At 32.0% G+C, this 17,875-nt stretch overlaps 1 protein-coding gene across 1 annotated transcript in view; it reads right to left on the bottom strand.

Moving 5' to 3' along the window:
• The window catches only part of LOC114325974 (odorant receptor 30a-like), a 34,511-nt gene extending 17,087 nt beyond the window's left edge, over positions 1 to 17,424 (bottom strand). The window contains exons 1-2 of the mRNA XM_028274130.2: positions 17,191 to 17,424; positions 15,604 to 16,082 (exon numbers count right to left, since the gene is read on the bottom strand). Of these exons, the coding sequence (XP_028129931.1) occupies positions 15,604 to 16,082; positions 17,191 to 17,415 (704 nt within the window). The 5' untranslated portion in view covers positions 17,416 to 17,424. The remainder of the gene's footprint in view (positions 1 to 15,603; positions 16,083 to 17,190) is intronic.
• Positions 17,425 to 17,875: the final 451 nt, after the last annotated feature.

Genomic DNA, 17,875 nt, shown 5'->3' with positions numbered 1-17,875 from the left:
ATAAGATTATAAAAACATTCCTTTATTCAATGATTTTTTATAGAAATTTAGCCAATCGGCACCCCCTCTTGACGATGCTGGATCCTGCTGGATCCGCCACTGTCTGAACATACGGAAAACCAAAATACTCGTAATAAGTAAACAACAGAATATAAAACCGTCTATATGTATATGTAAATAGTACCAAACATGAGCAGGTTCATCAAAGTTTTTACGTTGGATATCAATTAAAATGTAAAGCAAAGACTCGTAGACGTCGAAACTAGATCTGGGATAGATCAGCCCAGAGCCGCTTTTAGAAAGATGTCCAAGGTATTATGTAACAGAGACATTCTAAAATTGGCATTAAAGATCCGTGTGTTAAGTTGCTACGTATTTTCGGTCTTAATTTAAGGTGTTGAGTTCTGGACTGCGAATAAAATCGATATAAATCGCCTTGAGACTTTCGAAATGTGGTGCTATAGAAGAATTTTAAAAGTTTCTCAATAAGAGAAAGCTGAAGAATTTGGGACATGTAATCTTCTTCTTCAGGTGCCGTGTCCGTATTCAGACGTTGGCTGTCATCATGTTTACAAGTTCCTGAAACCTCTCTCTATCGTCTGCTGCGCGAAATAATTCTTTGACCGTGGAACCACACCATTGTCTAATATTACGCAACCATGAAAGTTTCTTTCGGCCAATCCATCTCTTTCCCTCCACTTTTCCTTGTATTATAAGGCGAATAGATGGTATTTTATTAGGCCCTCTAATTATATGGCCAAAGTATTCTGTTTTTCTCCTCTTTATGATGTTTATGTTCTGAATTCATCAGTTGGAGAACATTTTCATTGGAAGTGTGCGAAACCCACGATATCTATAGGATTCGTTGATAGCACCACAATTCTAATGCTTCTAATTTATTTAGCATTGTGGTTTTAACGTCCATATCTCACAACCACACAATAATATAGACCACACGTAACATTTTAGGACCTTCTTGCGAATCGTTATCGACAGGCTTCGGTTACATAAAACTGGTCTCCAGGTCATAAACGTGATATTTCAATCTTTTTTATTATCTCTTTATCACAATCGCAATTTACATTTAACCAACTGCCAAGGTGGTATTTAAAATGGTTTACTCGTTATATCTCCTCTTCATTAAGAGAAAGCACGCCTTGATCTACATTTATCTTTCCAACTGCCATCCGCTTTGTCTTTGGAATATTGATTTTTAGGCCTCTCCGATAACTTGCTTCACTGACTAGAGTCACTAATGTCTGGAGATCTTCTAAATTTTCTGCAAGAATGGCTGTGTCGTCAGCATATCTGATATTGTTGATTACTTCTCCGCACAGCCTTACTCCCTCTTTTCGGTCGTCCAAAGCATCCCTAAAGATTCATAGTACAGATTAAAGAGACTGGGTGACAAAACACAACCCTGTCGCATACCACGGACATGTAATGAGAGGTCCCAAATATAGGTAGCTACAAAATATTATGCAAAATATTATAGCAGGCAAACGCAGTGTAGGACGAAGAAGAACCTCATGGTTGAAGAACTTGCGAGATTGGTATGGGGTTGATACAAACATGTTATTTGGGGTGGCAGTGAATAAAATTAAGATAGCTATGATGATAACCAACGTTCTGAAAGGACGCGGTACATGAAGAAAAAGAAACTTCATTGGAAGTTCTCCCTATATGACCATTAAAGAAAGTAAGAAAGGACCTATATGGTCTATAACCGGAATTAGTCCTTTTTTATGTTTAATAATTTGAATTCTTTTGAGACACACTATGTGTCTCAAAAGAAAAGTCTTTGATCAATGTGTGTTGCCAGTACTTACCTATGGTGCAGAAACTTTAACAATAACCAAGAAAGTAAGAAATAAAATTTGTGTTACCCAAAGAGCCATGGAACGCTCAATGTTAGGCATTTCTCGTCGGGATCGAATTACAAACAGGGAGATAAGACGAAGAACAGGAGTGACGGATGCCATAGAAAGAATTATGACCCTAAAGTGGAACTGGGCTGGACACATAGCTAGAATGTCAGATAACAGATGAACACAGCGAATAATACACTGAAGACCAAGACAAGAAGCATATCGAAGTAGAGGTCGTCCGCCAACCAGATGGTCTGATGACATCAAACGGATCGACAGAAACTGGATGCAGACAGCACAGGACAGAAATGCATGGAGAAGACTGAGAGAGACCTATATCCAGCAGTGGATAGATCCGGGTTGAATGATGATGATGAATTTGAATTAACACTGCTACTCGACTATTAAGTGCGTTCGCGGGTGCCTGTCGGCGACTAGTCGGCGACAAATTAGCAGCAAAACGCATGCGCACTTTAAAATGATATAATTAATATCGTTAATAGATAAATATACGAGGTATATTTACCTATTATAATTTAATAATTAGTTATTAATATTAATTAAAAGTAAATATACCTTGTTTATTTATCTATTAACGATATTATTTATAGGTTATGAGGTTATGAGGTTAGAAATTGTCGGTGACAATTTGTCAACTGTACCCGCGAACGCACCTATATCTGTTACTACGGTTATTTGATTATCTATTTCGTCATAAATCATTTATTACACTTTTACAACATTCAATATAAATTTGGCGACTGTACATTTTAGTCGTTTACAAACGTGTAGGTACGTGTATGTTTGTTCACTGTTTCCATAAAAGTTGAATTACATGTTTCCAAAAACTTTTAAAAGTAAAAAATAAACAATAATTTATAAAACATGTTTATTTTAAAAATGAAAACATGTAGTTTGGAGTTTGGATTATATGGAAAATGTAAAATATATTTTTAAAAATATATAAAATCCGCATCGAAAAATAATCTTTTATTTAAAAATAAACTGCATGGAAAAACATTTAATGTTTATTTATCAGTGATTAAAAATGTTAAAGTAAAACCGCAAAAATAAATGTTACATTTTGAGAAGGTAGATTTACATTTCCGAACTAAATTAGTGTAAAATATAATAATATATTCTACAGGGTGTCCCAAAAAGATTGGTCATAAATTATGCCACACATTCGGGAGTCAAAAATAGTTCGATTGAACCTAACTTACCTTCGTACAAATTAATGTGCTCATAAAAAAAGTTACAGCCCTTTGAATTTGCAAAATGAAAATCGATTTTTTTCAATATATCGAAAGCTATTAAAGATTTTTTATTGAAAATGGACATGTATCATTCTTATAGCAGGATCATCTTAAAACAAAATTATAGTGATATTTGTCCACCCCATATAAATTTTATGGGGTTTTGATCCCTTGAACACCCCCAAACTTTTGTGTACGTTCCAATTAATTCATTATTGTGGTACCATTGGTTAAAGACAACGTTTTTGAAACTTTTTTGTCTCCTAGTATTTTTTCGATAAGCGAGTTTTTATCGAGATGCGGCTTCTTTTTTATTATACTTACATAAAAATTTTATGGGAGTTTTGTTCCTTTAAACCCCCAATTGTTTTTGTACGTTTCAATTAAACTATTATTGTGGTACCATTAGTTAAACACAGTGTTTTTAAAACATTTTTGCCTCTTAGTCTTTTTTGATGAGTCACCTTTTATCGAGATGTGGCTTCTTTTTCAAAATATACCTAAAAATGTAAATTATAAATACATTTTCAAATTATTAACAGGTCTCTATAACCGTACTTAACCATATACAAATATGTGGTGGATTCGATAAATATTCAAAATATCTCGATAAACACTGGCTTATCAAAAAAGACCTAAGAGGCAAAAATGTTTTAAAAACAGTGTGTTTAACTAATGGTGCCACACTAATAATTAAATTGGAACGTACACAAAAGTTTGGGGGGGTTTAAGGGAACAAAACCTCCATAAAATTTTTATGGGGTACCTACACAAATTTTACTTTAATTTTTATTTAAGATGCTGCTGCCGTAAGAATGCCACATGTCCATTTTCAATGAAAAATCTCTAAGAGTTTTCGATATATGAAAAAAAAAATATTTTCATTTTGTAACTTCAAAGGGCTGTAACTTTTTTTGTGTGCACTATTGTATATAGGTAATTGAGGTTCAATCAACCTATTTTTGACCCCGGAATCTGTGGTACAATTTATGACCAATATTTTCGGGACACCCTGTATAATAGTGGTGAGGGGCAAAATTACAAAATAAATTATTTTTTTCGAGAATGGAATATTTTGGAGAAAGATTTTGAAACAGGTCGATTTTTTTTTAAATTATGATTTTTTGGCATATACAGTGTGTCTGCGTAACTTGGAACCATAAGGGAAACTTTTTTATTATCAATTTTACGAAAAAAATTATTCTTTATAAAGTGCTCTGTATGGCCTAAAACCTAAGATTCAATTATCAGATATCAAATTTTGTCAATAGTATACAAGGTATGTCAAAAAATATGAATTTCGCTCAAGAGTAAAGTACCTTTATTTTTCACAATATTGAAAATTATTATTATAAAAAGTTAAACGGAATTTAAAACTGTGTTTCAATATGCAATTATATCCTTCTAATTAAAAAAAGGTTCTTTACTCTTGAGCGAAATTCATATTTTTTTGACATACCTCGTATAAAATTGATAAATTTTGATATCTTATAATTGAATCTTAGTTGTTAGACTATTCAGACCTTTTTATAAAGAATAACATTTTTTTGTAAAATTAATAATATCTGAGTTATCGTAATAAAAATGATGTTGGGTATCTTGTATCTACCGTAACTTGAAAAAAAAATTTAATTAGAAGAATGTAATTGCTTTCCAAACAACTTTTCTTAATAACAATTTTCGATATTGTGAAATATAAAGCTACTTTCCTCATGTGCGAAATTTATATTTTTTGACATACCTTGTATACTGTTGATAAAGTTTGATATCTGATGATTAAATCTTACGTTTTAGATCATGCATGGAACTTTATGAAGAATAACTTTTTTTCGTAAAATTGATAATAAAAAAGTTTCCCATATGGTTCCAAGTTACGCAGACACACTGTATATCTTACTAGTGACGTCATCCATCTGAGCGTAATGACGTAATCGATAATTTTTTTACAGAAGAATAGAGGTCGTGTGACAGTTCATTTAAAACATTATTCAATTCTCTTTTCAGTAATATAAACATTAACCATAATTGTTTATACAGGGTTGCTGAAAAAATAATTTTTAAATTAAAATAATTAACACAAAAAACGGAAAAAAATATTTATATGACAAATAAACATTGCTTTTCGCTTAAATTAGATGTTCAAACTGCCAAGAGGCAGGTGGGTTGCAGCTTTAACATAGAATTTAAGCAAAAATTAATGTTTATTTGTCATATAAACATTTTTTCTGTTTTCTGACAGCACCAAAATATATTCTGAATTAACTAAGTTACATACATTCCTCTTTTTGTGTGAAATAATTAAATTTGAAAATAATTTTTTGACCACTCTGTATAAATAATTATGTTAATGTTTATATTACTGAAAAGAAAATTAAATACCCTTTCAAATGAGCTATCACACAACCCCCATTTTCATTTAAAAAATTTATGATTACGTCATCACGCACAGATTGGTGACGTCACTAGTATGATACATATACCAAAAAATCGTAATTCAAAAATAAAAATCAACCTGTTTCGGGGATGCCTCTCCAAAATCTCCCATTTTCGAAAAAATGAATTTATTCCATAATTTTGCCCCTCTCTGTATATACAAAAAGTACATACGTTGTTGACTCGTTTGGAAAAAAACAATATTAAGTTTGGGTGGATTAGAGTCAATAAAAGAGGCTGTTAGAAGTATATTTTTTTATTGCTGAAGCTTTCGTATGTATTTATGTTCCTTTTGAAGAGCTACAATAAAAAGTATCCGATAAAGTGGAACAAATAAAAATTGTAAAAAGTAACTCAACAAAGATTGGTTAATAAAACTGCTGCATTAAATAAATTAGCCAACATTAAGTTCTTAAAAATGTTATAAATATAAAGAAAACTTTCTGTAGATAAAATGAATGTTTGTTTCTCTTTCTACATTTTTTAAATTGAGTGTATAAGAAAAAGTGATCATAATTTGAACAAAAGATCAGAAAAGAACTACATGAGAACTATGTACTAAATTCATTTATAACACTACCAAGACATCATCTTTTTTTCATTTAGATGTTGCAATCTATTCTACACCTACTCGTTGGGAGTAGATGAAAAATATATATTGTTATATTATTTTATGGGGAAAATTTAGAGAATTAATTTTATGTCAAAGACCACGAGATCGTAAAATTTCATCGCCGTGTATATAGCCAAAATTTGTAAATAATATAATTAGTCGTAAGCAGTGTTTCGTGGTAAAGAGGAAAAGTGTAGTGATAAAGATTCTACGAACGGACTTAACAATTCAAAACAATGGAACTAAATTACGATCTGTTTTAGAAAGTGGATGTATTCGCGGTTGGAGTGAACAATAGGACGTTTCTAAATGGTTTCCTCGAAAGCAACGACGGTAAACAGATTTGTTTAGTTTTAGAATAGAAGGTTTTTTCTAGGGTATAAAAAAGAAGTTAATTTTAATATCTCCTGGAAATTTGACAAGACAGAAAATTTGTATACAACACTATTTGTTCTTAAGAAATGAAAGTAGGGAGCTAATGTTGAGAGAATGCTTGTGATTGGCGAAAGAGACCGATGGAGGGAGAATAGAATGGTTGAGTCTGAGTTTGATGAGGGAAAAAGATTGACTGTGTAATTAAGATCTGAAGAGACCAGTCCACTTTGGAAAGTAGTGATTTTGTGTAAAGTGGTTAATTTGGTGGCCGTGTAAGCAGATTTCTGTTGAGACGAAATCGTGATCGAGTCGAGAAGTAAAATCTCCTCGTATCCAAATAGATTCCAGTTTTCTGTCTGGAACAAGTAGTCGGTTTGTATCAATTTTGCACAAGATATCAAGCTGAGAGAAAAAATCTTGGAATTATAAAGATTGATATTGTTTGTATCGAGTCAGAGACTAAATTGAGGAGAGATTTCAAGCGAGTGCTGTTTTATTTGGTAAACATTTTGGACAAGGAGAGCGTTGCAGCATCCGACGAGCACGTGTGGAAGAAACGAGGACAACACAATCAATGAGAAGAAGTTAAGAAGATAGATAAGGTTAGTGAGATTATTTGTGAAAAGAGGGAGTTGTTTGATATTACATACCATATTTGTTTTTTGTCAATTTAACAGTTTTACAGCATAATTTATTCATTCATAAATTCACAGTGGACATAAGTAAGCTATTTAAAAGGTGAAAATTAAATTTTGTTTTTTTTTTATAATAATAAGAACAGTCCACCGAAACATTTAAATAAAATTTTGTTAAAAGAAAAGGAGATAGTAGAATTGCAGATTATGTATTTTTAGTAGATAAAATATTTTTACGAGAGAACAAAGTTTTAGCATACATTTTGAATCTTATATTTATGGTATTGTAGGATTACATTCGTTTAAGTTATTTTATTTTATCATAAACGCGAGCCGAAAGCCAGTTAAGTGGCATTTCCCTAATAATAAAAAAAAAACGCGATAGATCTATAGGTTCAACATATCATGGCCAAGTGACAGTAGTCAAAAAGTCGGAGAAAAGTCGAGTTGACATTAAGACGCTGATGATAGGGGGCAGACGGCCTTTTTCATCAGAATAAAGACGAACGACGAAATAAGATAGCATATTTTTGCTATAAAGCCGTTTTAGATGTTCAATGTTAATTACCGTTCACATTAGTTGTTACATTATCCTTGTAATTACGAGTTCTACAATAAAGTATTTGTTGTATCCTAAAATCGACCTGTGGCCAAATAATCAACCCTAGACAAACAGAAGATAAAAGCCTACAGTATAGTATATGAATAAATAATATTTATAAAATTTATATGATTGTGAGCATATTTATTTTCCTTGTTTTGTCCTGGATAAAGTAAGCAACGAGAAATACCAGAAGCCACAAACTAAAGGTGATATATTAAAATCAATTAGCCCCTAGAACATTTTTTTGGAAAGATTTATTCAATTTTGGTTTTGTTTCCATGAGTAGCAGTTAGCAAGCAGTTAGCAAGTTACATTCCAGTAGTAATTAAAATAATTCATTAATTAATTGAATTGATAAGATGCTGATCAATCTCATAACTGAGAGAAAATATAGAACATAATAATATATAGAGTTGAATTTCCTACCTTCAAAATTGGGTAAAGGCGCATTATAAAGAAGTTTCCTGTTCCTGTGAATTGCCCATAAGATAATATTTGCTTCAGAGATTTCTTCGCCGTTTCTAACACCATTCTTCCTAGTGTGGTGTGCAGTCCTGGGTTGTATTTCTCCTCAGACATGAGCAGCTTGGATTATTTTCCTCTCAGTTTATCTTCTTTTCATTTTTGGGACTATATTATCTGCTGTCGAGTATGTTTTAAGTTATCAGCTAGTAGTTAATAGATATGTGCCATCTTATAGTCTGAACAAATCCTATAATGCCTTTAAGTCATCGAAGAAATTTCATTTTAGTAGCTTGGAATTTAAAATTATTTGCTTATGTCATTACTCTGCTTCCACACCCATATAGGGGAGTATGTGTGGCCATTGTCTCAAAGGAAACGTGGCCAACGTTTCCCTTTTCACCAAGCCATATATACTTACTTACTTATTTACTACGTGGCGTTACAACCCTTCATCTGTTTTAGCTGACTCGACAATATGCCTCCACTGTTTTCTGTCTTGAGCAACTCCATTAATACTCCTTAAATAAACTCCAATTCTCCACGCCCATAGCTTTCAGGTCTCCTGCTATATTATCTCGCCACCTGAGTCGAGTACGTCCGCTTCCGTGGTCTTCTTTCAATTGGGACTTCCTCTTATATCAGACTTACTGTTCTTTGTTCAGAATGTCTTCTAAGGCTCCTGCCCATTGGAGTCTTCTGGACTTTATTTCATTTATAACATTGGCATCTGGGTAAAGTTCTTCGTACAGGAGCAGCAGGCCTACGCCTCTCCGATTATGACTCCAATAAGAGTCGAAAATGGTCGATTCAGTGTGCTGGACTGCGCTCCCTGTTCTAAGTGAAAAATAAGATTGTTTTGCCTTCGCATTGCAACTGAATAAAAATGGTATACATTGTTATTTTTATTTTATATTAGTATTACTCCTATAAAGTAACTAGGTCCATTTTCCGTTGGAACTTTACCAAGCTGCAGACGGGGGTTGTGAATTGCATAGTGTAGAATTCCTTCCCTTTTGTCTTCACTGCAGCATCCATCTGGCTTACATATGGTAGAAGCCTTGTAGGTGTCACCAGGGAAATGGACCAATAAGTTTTCAATTTAAAAATCTTTTAGTAATATTTTTAATATTTTTCAATATCATTAATGTTGCTATTAGGATTGAAAACTTTACCTTTCAATTGCCAGATGACGCTAGTCACCTAATCCATACACGTCAGTTGCAATGTGGGGATAAACTTTCGTGGTTGGTCACTTCGAGTATGGAGCAGCAGGCCTATGCCTCTCCGATGATGACTCCAATAAGAGTCGAAAATCGTCGATTCAGAGTGCTGGACTGTGCTCCGTATTCTAAGTGAAAAATAAGATTGTTTTGCCTTCGCATTGCAACTGAATAAAAACGGTGTACATTTTTATTTTTATTTTATACAGTCGAACCCGCTTATTGGAATAGCCTTTGTGCAAGGCAAAAATATTCTTATAACCGGGATATTCTAATAACCGATCATTGGTGGCTAGTCGAAATAAGTGTTACCGAATATACGTAATAATATTATTTACATACTGTGCCAATGTGTAGTTTTACATACTATACCAATATGTAGTTTTATTACATACTATGCCAATATGTATATCATATTATATGTACCTACATATTCAGTGTATGTAAATGGTTTTAGGTCTTTTTACGTCAATAATACAGTAGTGTAACTAGTACTTATCTATGTATGTGTTAAATACCATTAAATTACATTACATGTATGTGAATGAATACATTATATAATTAATATGAAATGTATGCAATATGTAGATATGTAAATATTTTCTTATTAAAATGCATACCTATATAACAAAATTACTTTTTTTTTCTTGAGAAATTATTGGTAATTATAGCTTTTTCGTTGTTAATCCGTGTGGTCATCCTTAATACATTGGTTGAATAGAAGTTTTATTGGCGTCAAGAAATGGATTGTTACATTCTTGTTCTTTTCTCTTCTTTTCGAATTTAACAAAGCCATAATTCCATCTTGCAAACAAGTAGGTACTCTCTGAGTGAATTCTAACTAAACTGCTTCTAACAATTTTATAACAGGCAACAGTGCCTTTGTGTAGACAAATAAAAATTATTATTTTATGACCCATGCATTTGTCGGCTATGCTAAAGATCGAATTGGTATTCCTAACAAAGTAATAAATATTTATTACCCTAATAATATCTAATCCAGCACTACCGGCCGTTGACGACAAACCATAATACCAAACATAATTTAAATTTTTAGTAAATTGTAAAAAAAAATATTCTTTGACCTGCAAAATATGCTAATAAGCGGTATTATCTAGTTAGATCCTATTCCAATAAACAGATAAATTTATTAAGGAGTAAATGGAAATGTTTCGGGAACTTGAATTTATATTCCATAAACCGGGATATTCCTATAACAGGGATTCTAATAAGCGGGTTCGACTGTATTAGTATTACTTCTATAGAGTAACTAGGTCCATTTTCCGTTGGAACTTTAGCAAGCTGCAGACGGGGGTTGTGAATTACATAGTGTAGAATTCCGTTCCTTTTGTCTTCACTGCAGCATCCATCTGGCTTGCATATTGTAGAAGCCTTGGAGGTGTCACCAGGGAAATGGACCAATAAGTTTTCAAAAAAAATCCACGAGGAAGAAATTTTCTGTAGTTGGCTGTATACCTTTTATTACAAAAAAAAACATGAAATCCTTTATAAAAGGTATATTTGTTAAAATCCCTATACAGGGCTACATCACAGAACAAACAAAACTAGTTTTCAATCGGTTGACCGATCATCATCAATGTTTTCCTAAAATGTGTATAACCTGATAAAATGATGCAAAGTATTTAAAATTTTGACTACGATTTTAAAAAGTTATAGGTTATACTCACTTGAATCTAACATGATAACCACCAAAGTAAAAAATATTTGGGTAAAAACCCTTTAAAATTAATCCGTCATAGGAACATATAAAAATGATCTGAATTTAAACATGGATGGTTAAAATATCCAATGTTTCACGCTCGAGGTACCATTGAGCTAAATTTGACTTGTTCACATCATGGCTGTATGGAAGCAAGTGGCTTTGATAGCGGAAATTCTGAATGATGACATAACAGAAATGACAGTTCCACAGGAAGTTAAAATTTCCCTGTTGGTTTTGTGATATTGACTGTAAAGTTTGTTAAATTATTAAATAAAAACAGTCGCTCCCACTGTGGTAAATAACATGTTAAAATTAAAATAAACTTGATGTAAAAGTTAGAATATTTGTGATGAAAGAGATAGGCAAACCATATTACACGTTAGAACGAAAACTTAATAAACGTTATCAGGCCCTCTTATGTGAACATCTAGGGCTTAGAAAAACAATTTTATGTTGATATCAAGCTATCTATTTTATACGAATTATTGGAAGTTGTCATAATATGTGGAAGTACCATAAGAGATTACAATGAGGGATGACAGAGATGTAGTACATCTCTGTCTCCCCCATATACGTCAGTTGCAATGTGGGGATAAACTTTCATGGTTGGTCACGTCGATTATGGAGCAGCAGGCCTATGCCTCTCCGATGATGACTCCAATAAGAGTCGAAAATCGTCGATTCAGAGTGCTGGACTGCGCTCCCTGTTCTAAGTGAAAAATAAGATTGTTTTGCCTTCGCATTGCAACTGAATAAAAATGGTATACATTTTTATTTTTATTTTATATTAGTATTACTCCTATAGAGTAACTAGGCCCATTTTCCGTTGGAACTTTACCAAGCTGCAGACGGGGGTTGTGAATTGCATAGTGTAGAATTCCTTCCCATTTGTCTTCACTGCAGCACCCATCTGGCTAGCATATTGTAGAAGCCTTGGAGGTGTCACCAGGGAAATGGACCAATAAGTTTTCACTTTAAAAATCTTTTAGTAATATTTTTAATATTTTTCAATATTAATAATGTTGCTATTAGGATTGAAAACTTTACCTTTCAGTATCCTTATGTTTGTATGCCGCTCTGAATATAAGAACTAGCCTGATCTGAGAATATTAAGTGTAGAAAATTATTTAAAAAGTATATTGTAACAAAATATCATATTTAGACGTACCCCGTATAATGGGTGAAATGCTCAGAAGGATGACGCATGTAAAGTTGACACCATCTATCTATCGCCCGTCGGCAAATTCAAACAAAAATGTAACTTGCAGACAGTCTTTTACCACCTTTAGTCCAGACAAATTAATATATGATTAATTATTTATATGGGAAATAAGCCACAATTAAAATGAAAAAAAATAATTTTATTAAAAATTTTATCGAACAATACATCGTAAGTATTGAAGATTTACTTTTCGGAATGATATCAAATTCTGATTTTGATCGAATTATTTTTAGTTTACACATAATTTATGAAAATTCATATCAGAAACAAAGAAATATACATTTAAATAAATTTAATAATCTTTTAGAACAAAATAGTTTACATACTTTTGATAACCTAAATAGAAATAATGACATATTAGCGACAGTTGTCAATCTATCAAATAGACATTTAAATGCAACGGAAAATTTGGTATTGTCAAAAGGTTTAAACTATGCTGTTACTCATCCATCTATTCCAAAATTAGACATAATCAGCTCAGTGGAGAAAATATCCCAGTGTCTACCAACTCATGAAAAAGAACAATATAGGGTACTATGTAAACTTGAATTGAAAAAGTCTAATCAAATTAAACAGAATATCAGCAAAGAGGAAATGAAAGCTTTAAAAACTTTAAGAAATGATGACTCCATAACAATCCTACCAGCGGATAAAGGCAATGCAACTGTAATAATGAATAAAATACAATATGAGGACAAAATTACAGATCTAATTACAAATGGACCTTATAGCAAATTAACGAAGGATCCAACGAAGACACTGGAAAACAAAATATATAGAACTTTATTCAAATTTAAAAATGATCTAACATACTATCAAAGAAAATTAATGACACCTCACTACAGTAAGACACCACATTTTTATGGAGTGCCGAAAATTCATAAAGCGAACATACCACTTAGACCCATTTGTAGTACCATCAATTCTCCTTGTAGTGAACTATCAAAATTCTTATTAAACATTCTAAAACCATTTGCTAATAATGATGACACTTTTATAAAAAATACAAAACATTTTTTAAACAAATTATCAACTATTGAATTTAATCCAAATAATATTTTAGTAAGTTTTGACATAAACAGTTTATTTACAAATGTACCATTAGATAAAACTTTAAACATAATCAAAACGAAATTAGAGAATGATAATACATTGGCAACTAGGACAAGACTAAATGTATCAGCTATAATGGAGTTATTGACATTATGTACCAATAATACCTATTTTCAACTAAACAATGAATTCTATAAACAACATTTTGGTCTAGCAATGGGCTCTTCTTTATCTCCATTATTGGCTAATATATTTATGGAGGATTTCGAAACTAATATTATTTCTAAACAAAATTTAAAACCCACAGTATGGTGGAGATATGTAGATGATGTGTTTTCAATATGGCCTCATAAATCAGAATTGTTGGATACGTTCCTGAATATTATAAACGATCAAGAAGAGACAATAAAATTTACAATGGAAAAGGAATACAATAACAGCCTACCTTTCCTCGATGTGTTGATCTCAAAGAAGGATATTGGATATGAGACTCAAGTGTATAGAAAATCAACACACACCAACAGATACCTCAATTACAAGTCAAATCACAACATCAACGTTAAAAAGGGAATCATTAAATCCTTATATGATAGAGCCAAAATTACTTGTTCTAACGAAAATTCCTTTTTAGCAGAAAAACAATTGTTAACATCTGTTTTATTAAAAAATGATTATCCTTTATCGTTTATAAATAAGGAATTGTCATGATTGGATCGAATGGAACAGAACAACTTAGAACGGGATCCTACAACATTCACAAGAAATAATACGAGGAAAATATCAATACCATATATAAAAGGACTATCCGAGAAACTTAAAACAATAGGAAATAAATTCAACATTTCAACAACATTCAAAACAACAAACACATTGAGATCTATTCTATCTAAAACTAAACCTAACAATGATCAAGAAAGAACAAAGAATTGCATTTATAAAATACCTTGTGAATGCGAACAATTTTATTTAGGTGAGACATCAAGACCATTAGACGTTAGAATAAGTGAACATCAATCTTATATTAAAAATAGAGAATTTGATAGATCTCAAATATGTCAACACGCATGGGATAATGAACATAGAGTTCAGTGGAGAGATTCAAGTATAGTCCTGAAAGAATCAGATAGTAAAAAGAGAAAAATCAAAGAAGCGGCTCTAATTCTGCTAAATGAAACCAATTGTGTCGCAAATTCCTCGGTAGAATGCAGTAGGATGTGGTTGCCCATACTGAAAGAGGAAGTCAACAGAAAGAAAATACCAAGATTAGTAAGTCAATAACATCGAGCTGGTACATATTTTATATTTTAGTATTACTTATATATCTAGTATTATTAATATTATTTATAATTTAGACATGTTACAAGTCAGAATTTGGTATTATTTTTTGAGAGTAAATTAAATGTAAGACCAAATACTTACGATGTCGGGATAGTATCACATGGTTTTTTCCTGGTTTTCCCTTGTGATTTACTATGAAGTCTCTAACGCGAGAATTTTACTGTCGTTGCATTTGGTTGTCTTTTTAAAGACAGATCACATGCTATAATTTTTTTTGTGACGGATATTCTTGAGTTGGGGTTGATTTCATGTAATCGAATGAACTATCTTTCAGTAAGTCGTCCCAGGAACGCAACTCATAAATATTGGCAATATCATTTTAAAGTCTTCTACTTTAAAATGTATAATATATGTCTAAATTGCCAATATAAATGAGTCAGATTAAATAAATTATTAGAAGAATTTTTTTGCTTAGCAACAACATTTTTGTTTATTTAGTAATATTTTGTATTTTGACAACGGCACCCGATTTGGGCGTCGAAACGTTAATAAAATTATTTTTTTCATTTTAATTGTGGCTTATTTCCCATATAAATAATTAATCATAAAAATGCCACAAGGAAATAGCTTCAGAACAAAATTAATATATGTATTATGAGAATCTTCGAGGTACGACGACCAGGCCGGCGCAACGTAGCAACGAATAGAGATGGACTACTCCAGATAGTTCTCGAATAATATAAATAGGGAGAACTTTTATTAGTTAGTAAGATAATATCGTGCTGTGAACTTATAAATAACTAGTTTTATATAAATTAGAACCGCTCGTTTTATTTAAAAACGCTGCAATATACTTACGTAATAAGATGGTTGTGATAATCTATCATCTCTCTAACCTCCTTTATACACATTTCGAGACCTCTCTCATTATTCTGAGTTTTGTTCAAATCCAATTGACGTATTCTGGTATTTAAGTTACTAAACTGCCCTGCACCTATCACTATGGTAATACTTATAAACAAGTTTACGCCAATAACCATGCACATTGTTACTAAAGTGACGTAAAATTCTATTAAATACGAAACAATGAAAGGAATCTGCTCAATTTGATAATAGTAGTATATAGTTGTGCCTTTGACAAGCAGCGGTTTAAAGATAAACATGCAAACACTGCAGGAAATGTAGATTAAGAATGACTTTTCCATTTTCCGAAGTCCTTTGAGGAGTTTTTGATTTTCGCTTCCTTCTGGATCGATTGTCCAGAATCCTTCCATGTCTTTAAAAAGTTGTAGAATTTTGTCTTTTTTAAGCGTCAGGGTACAAAACTTGACCCAAACCTAAAAAAAAATTATATTATATATACATAAAAAATATTCCTTTATAGCGATACGCTTTAATTACTATTTTCGCTAATCTTAATATTTTTTCTCAAAAGCGAAACAACTTAGTCATTCGAAATTCACATTAAATTAAATACAAAAATGTTAAGAGTGACATGGCTTTACTCTGTTACCATCTGTTTTCTCACCCACATAAATTAGTTACCATATCAGACCATTATGTCAACAACTCACTTAATGCATCGAAATTGTTTTCTTAAAACTGCAAAAGTGTACGCCAGACCTAGTGATTTATTGACAGGTGGTCAGAGTAGTAAAAGGAACACAAACATATTATCGTTTGTGGTTTTTTTCTTTAGTCACTACACAGCACGTGAACGATTCACACACACACCGACTCGACCCTCTCCGAGAGACCTAAACGAAACACATTTTCGTTACAATAATAAAATTACCGTTCGTTTTATTATATTCATTTTTAATTAAATTCCGGCAACTCACCCACTGGAATACCTTTTATACAGGATTTTACTGTTTTTGTTAATTATTAAAATCGATAATTATAAAAATAAATAAAATATAAATAAATAAACAGAAAATTATAACGAAACTATTCGTTGCCAATCTAGTGTAAAGAAAAACCTCATGCTCTGCACATGGAATGTCAAAGCATCAAACGAGACAGGTAACGAGCAGAGACATAGATATAACGCCGGGAAGAAAATCATATCACCCTATTTTTGTTTCAAACACCAACTCCTAAAAGGGTACAAAGGGTACAAAGGGTGCCCTGCTCCGATGTACCTTACGCTACCATACCTACTGCTACCATAGACGGAAATGTTTATTCTAGAAATTAATTCGTAATATTGGAAATATTTTTAATAAATTTGAAATTAAATTTAAACACAAATTAAACATGTTATTTTAATTGGAACACCACATTTTACTCAAAACGTCGTAAAATAATTGCAATGATGACAAATGAGATAATAAACTAGTTAGCTATTACCTACTGTAAAAATTAAAACCAGTAATTCCTAAAAAAACAGGTGAGTAAACACTTTTTAAAAATGGCTAATCGTAATCTTTCTATTATACAAACCTGAGTAAAAACTCCTACTGATTCCACGGTAACAAGTTCTCTTCCTAAAAGTAGTTTAAGCGCTATAAGGACCGTAACGTAAAACGTTAATATAGCGTTAAAAACGATTAAGGGCTTAACATACCCTTTTAATGGATGCATCCCCACAAATCTCCATAATCTGAAGACGTTGCGGAATTCCCTTTCATACAAATTTTGATCGGGATTTTTTACGCCCTTTTTCATGATCGTCAAGGGGTGAGCTAGTCGTCCGACAACGTGAAAATAGTGCAAAGCCATTATTGCTTGTGAGTGAGTAACGTTTGGTTTGAAATTATTGCAGGTAATTTAGTAATCATACAATTTGAGTTAAAAAAGATAATGCATATAAAAATTATAGGGCATTAAATATAAGGATCTTTACTCTTTTAATATGGTATGTATAATGTTAAATTTGTACCAATGAATTATAAATGAGACGTCAATTCAAAGGGTACAAAGAAAAATTTTAACAGAACTTCTTCTTCTTCTTATGTTGAATGGGAATGTTGAAATATTTACTTCATTCACTTATTCTTCTTCTTTAAGTCATCATTCTCTTTACCTTATCCCTATGCGGGGTCGGCTTCCCTAATTGCATTTCTCCACACAATTCTATCTTGGGTCATATCAATGTCAATCCCCTTTACCAACATGAATCCCTCCA

Source organism: Diabrotica virgifera, chromosome 3 (genome assembly GCF_917563875.1).
Source record: "Diabrotica virgifera virgifera chromosome 3, PGI_DIABVI_V3a".
Taxonomy (NCBI): domain Eukaryota; kingdom Metazoa; phylum Arthropoda; class Insecta; order Coleoptera; family Chrysomelidae; genus Diabrotica; species Diabrotica virgifera.
Note: the sequence above shows the minus strand (reverse complement) of the source record. Positions and strands in the feature narration are given on the sequence as shown.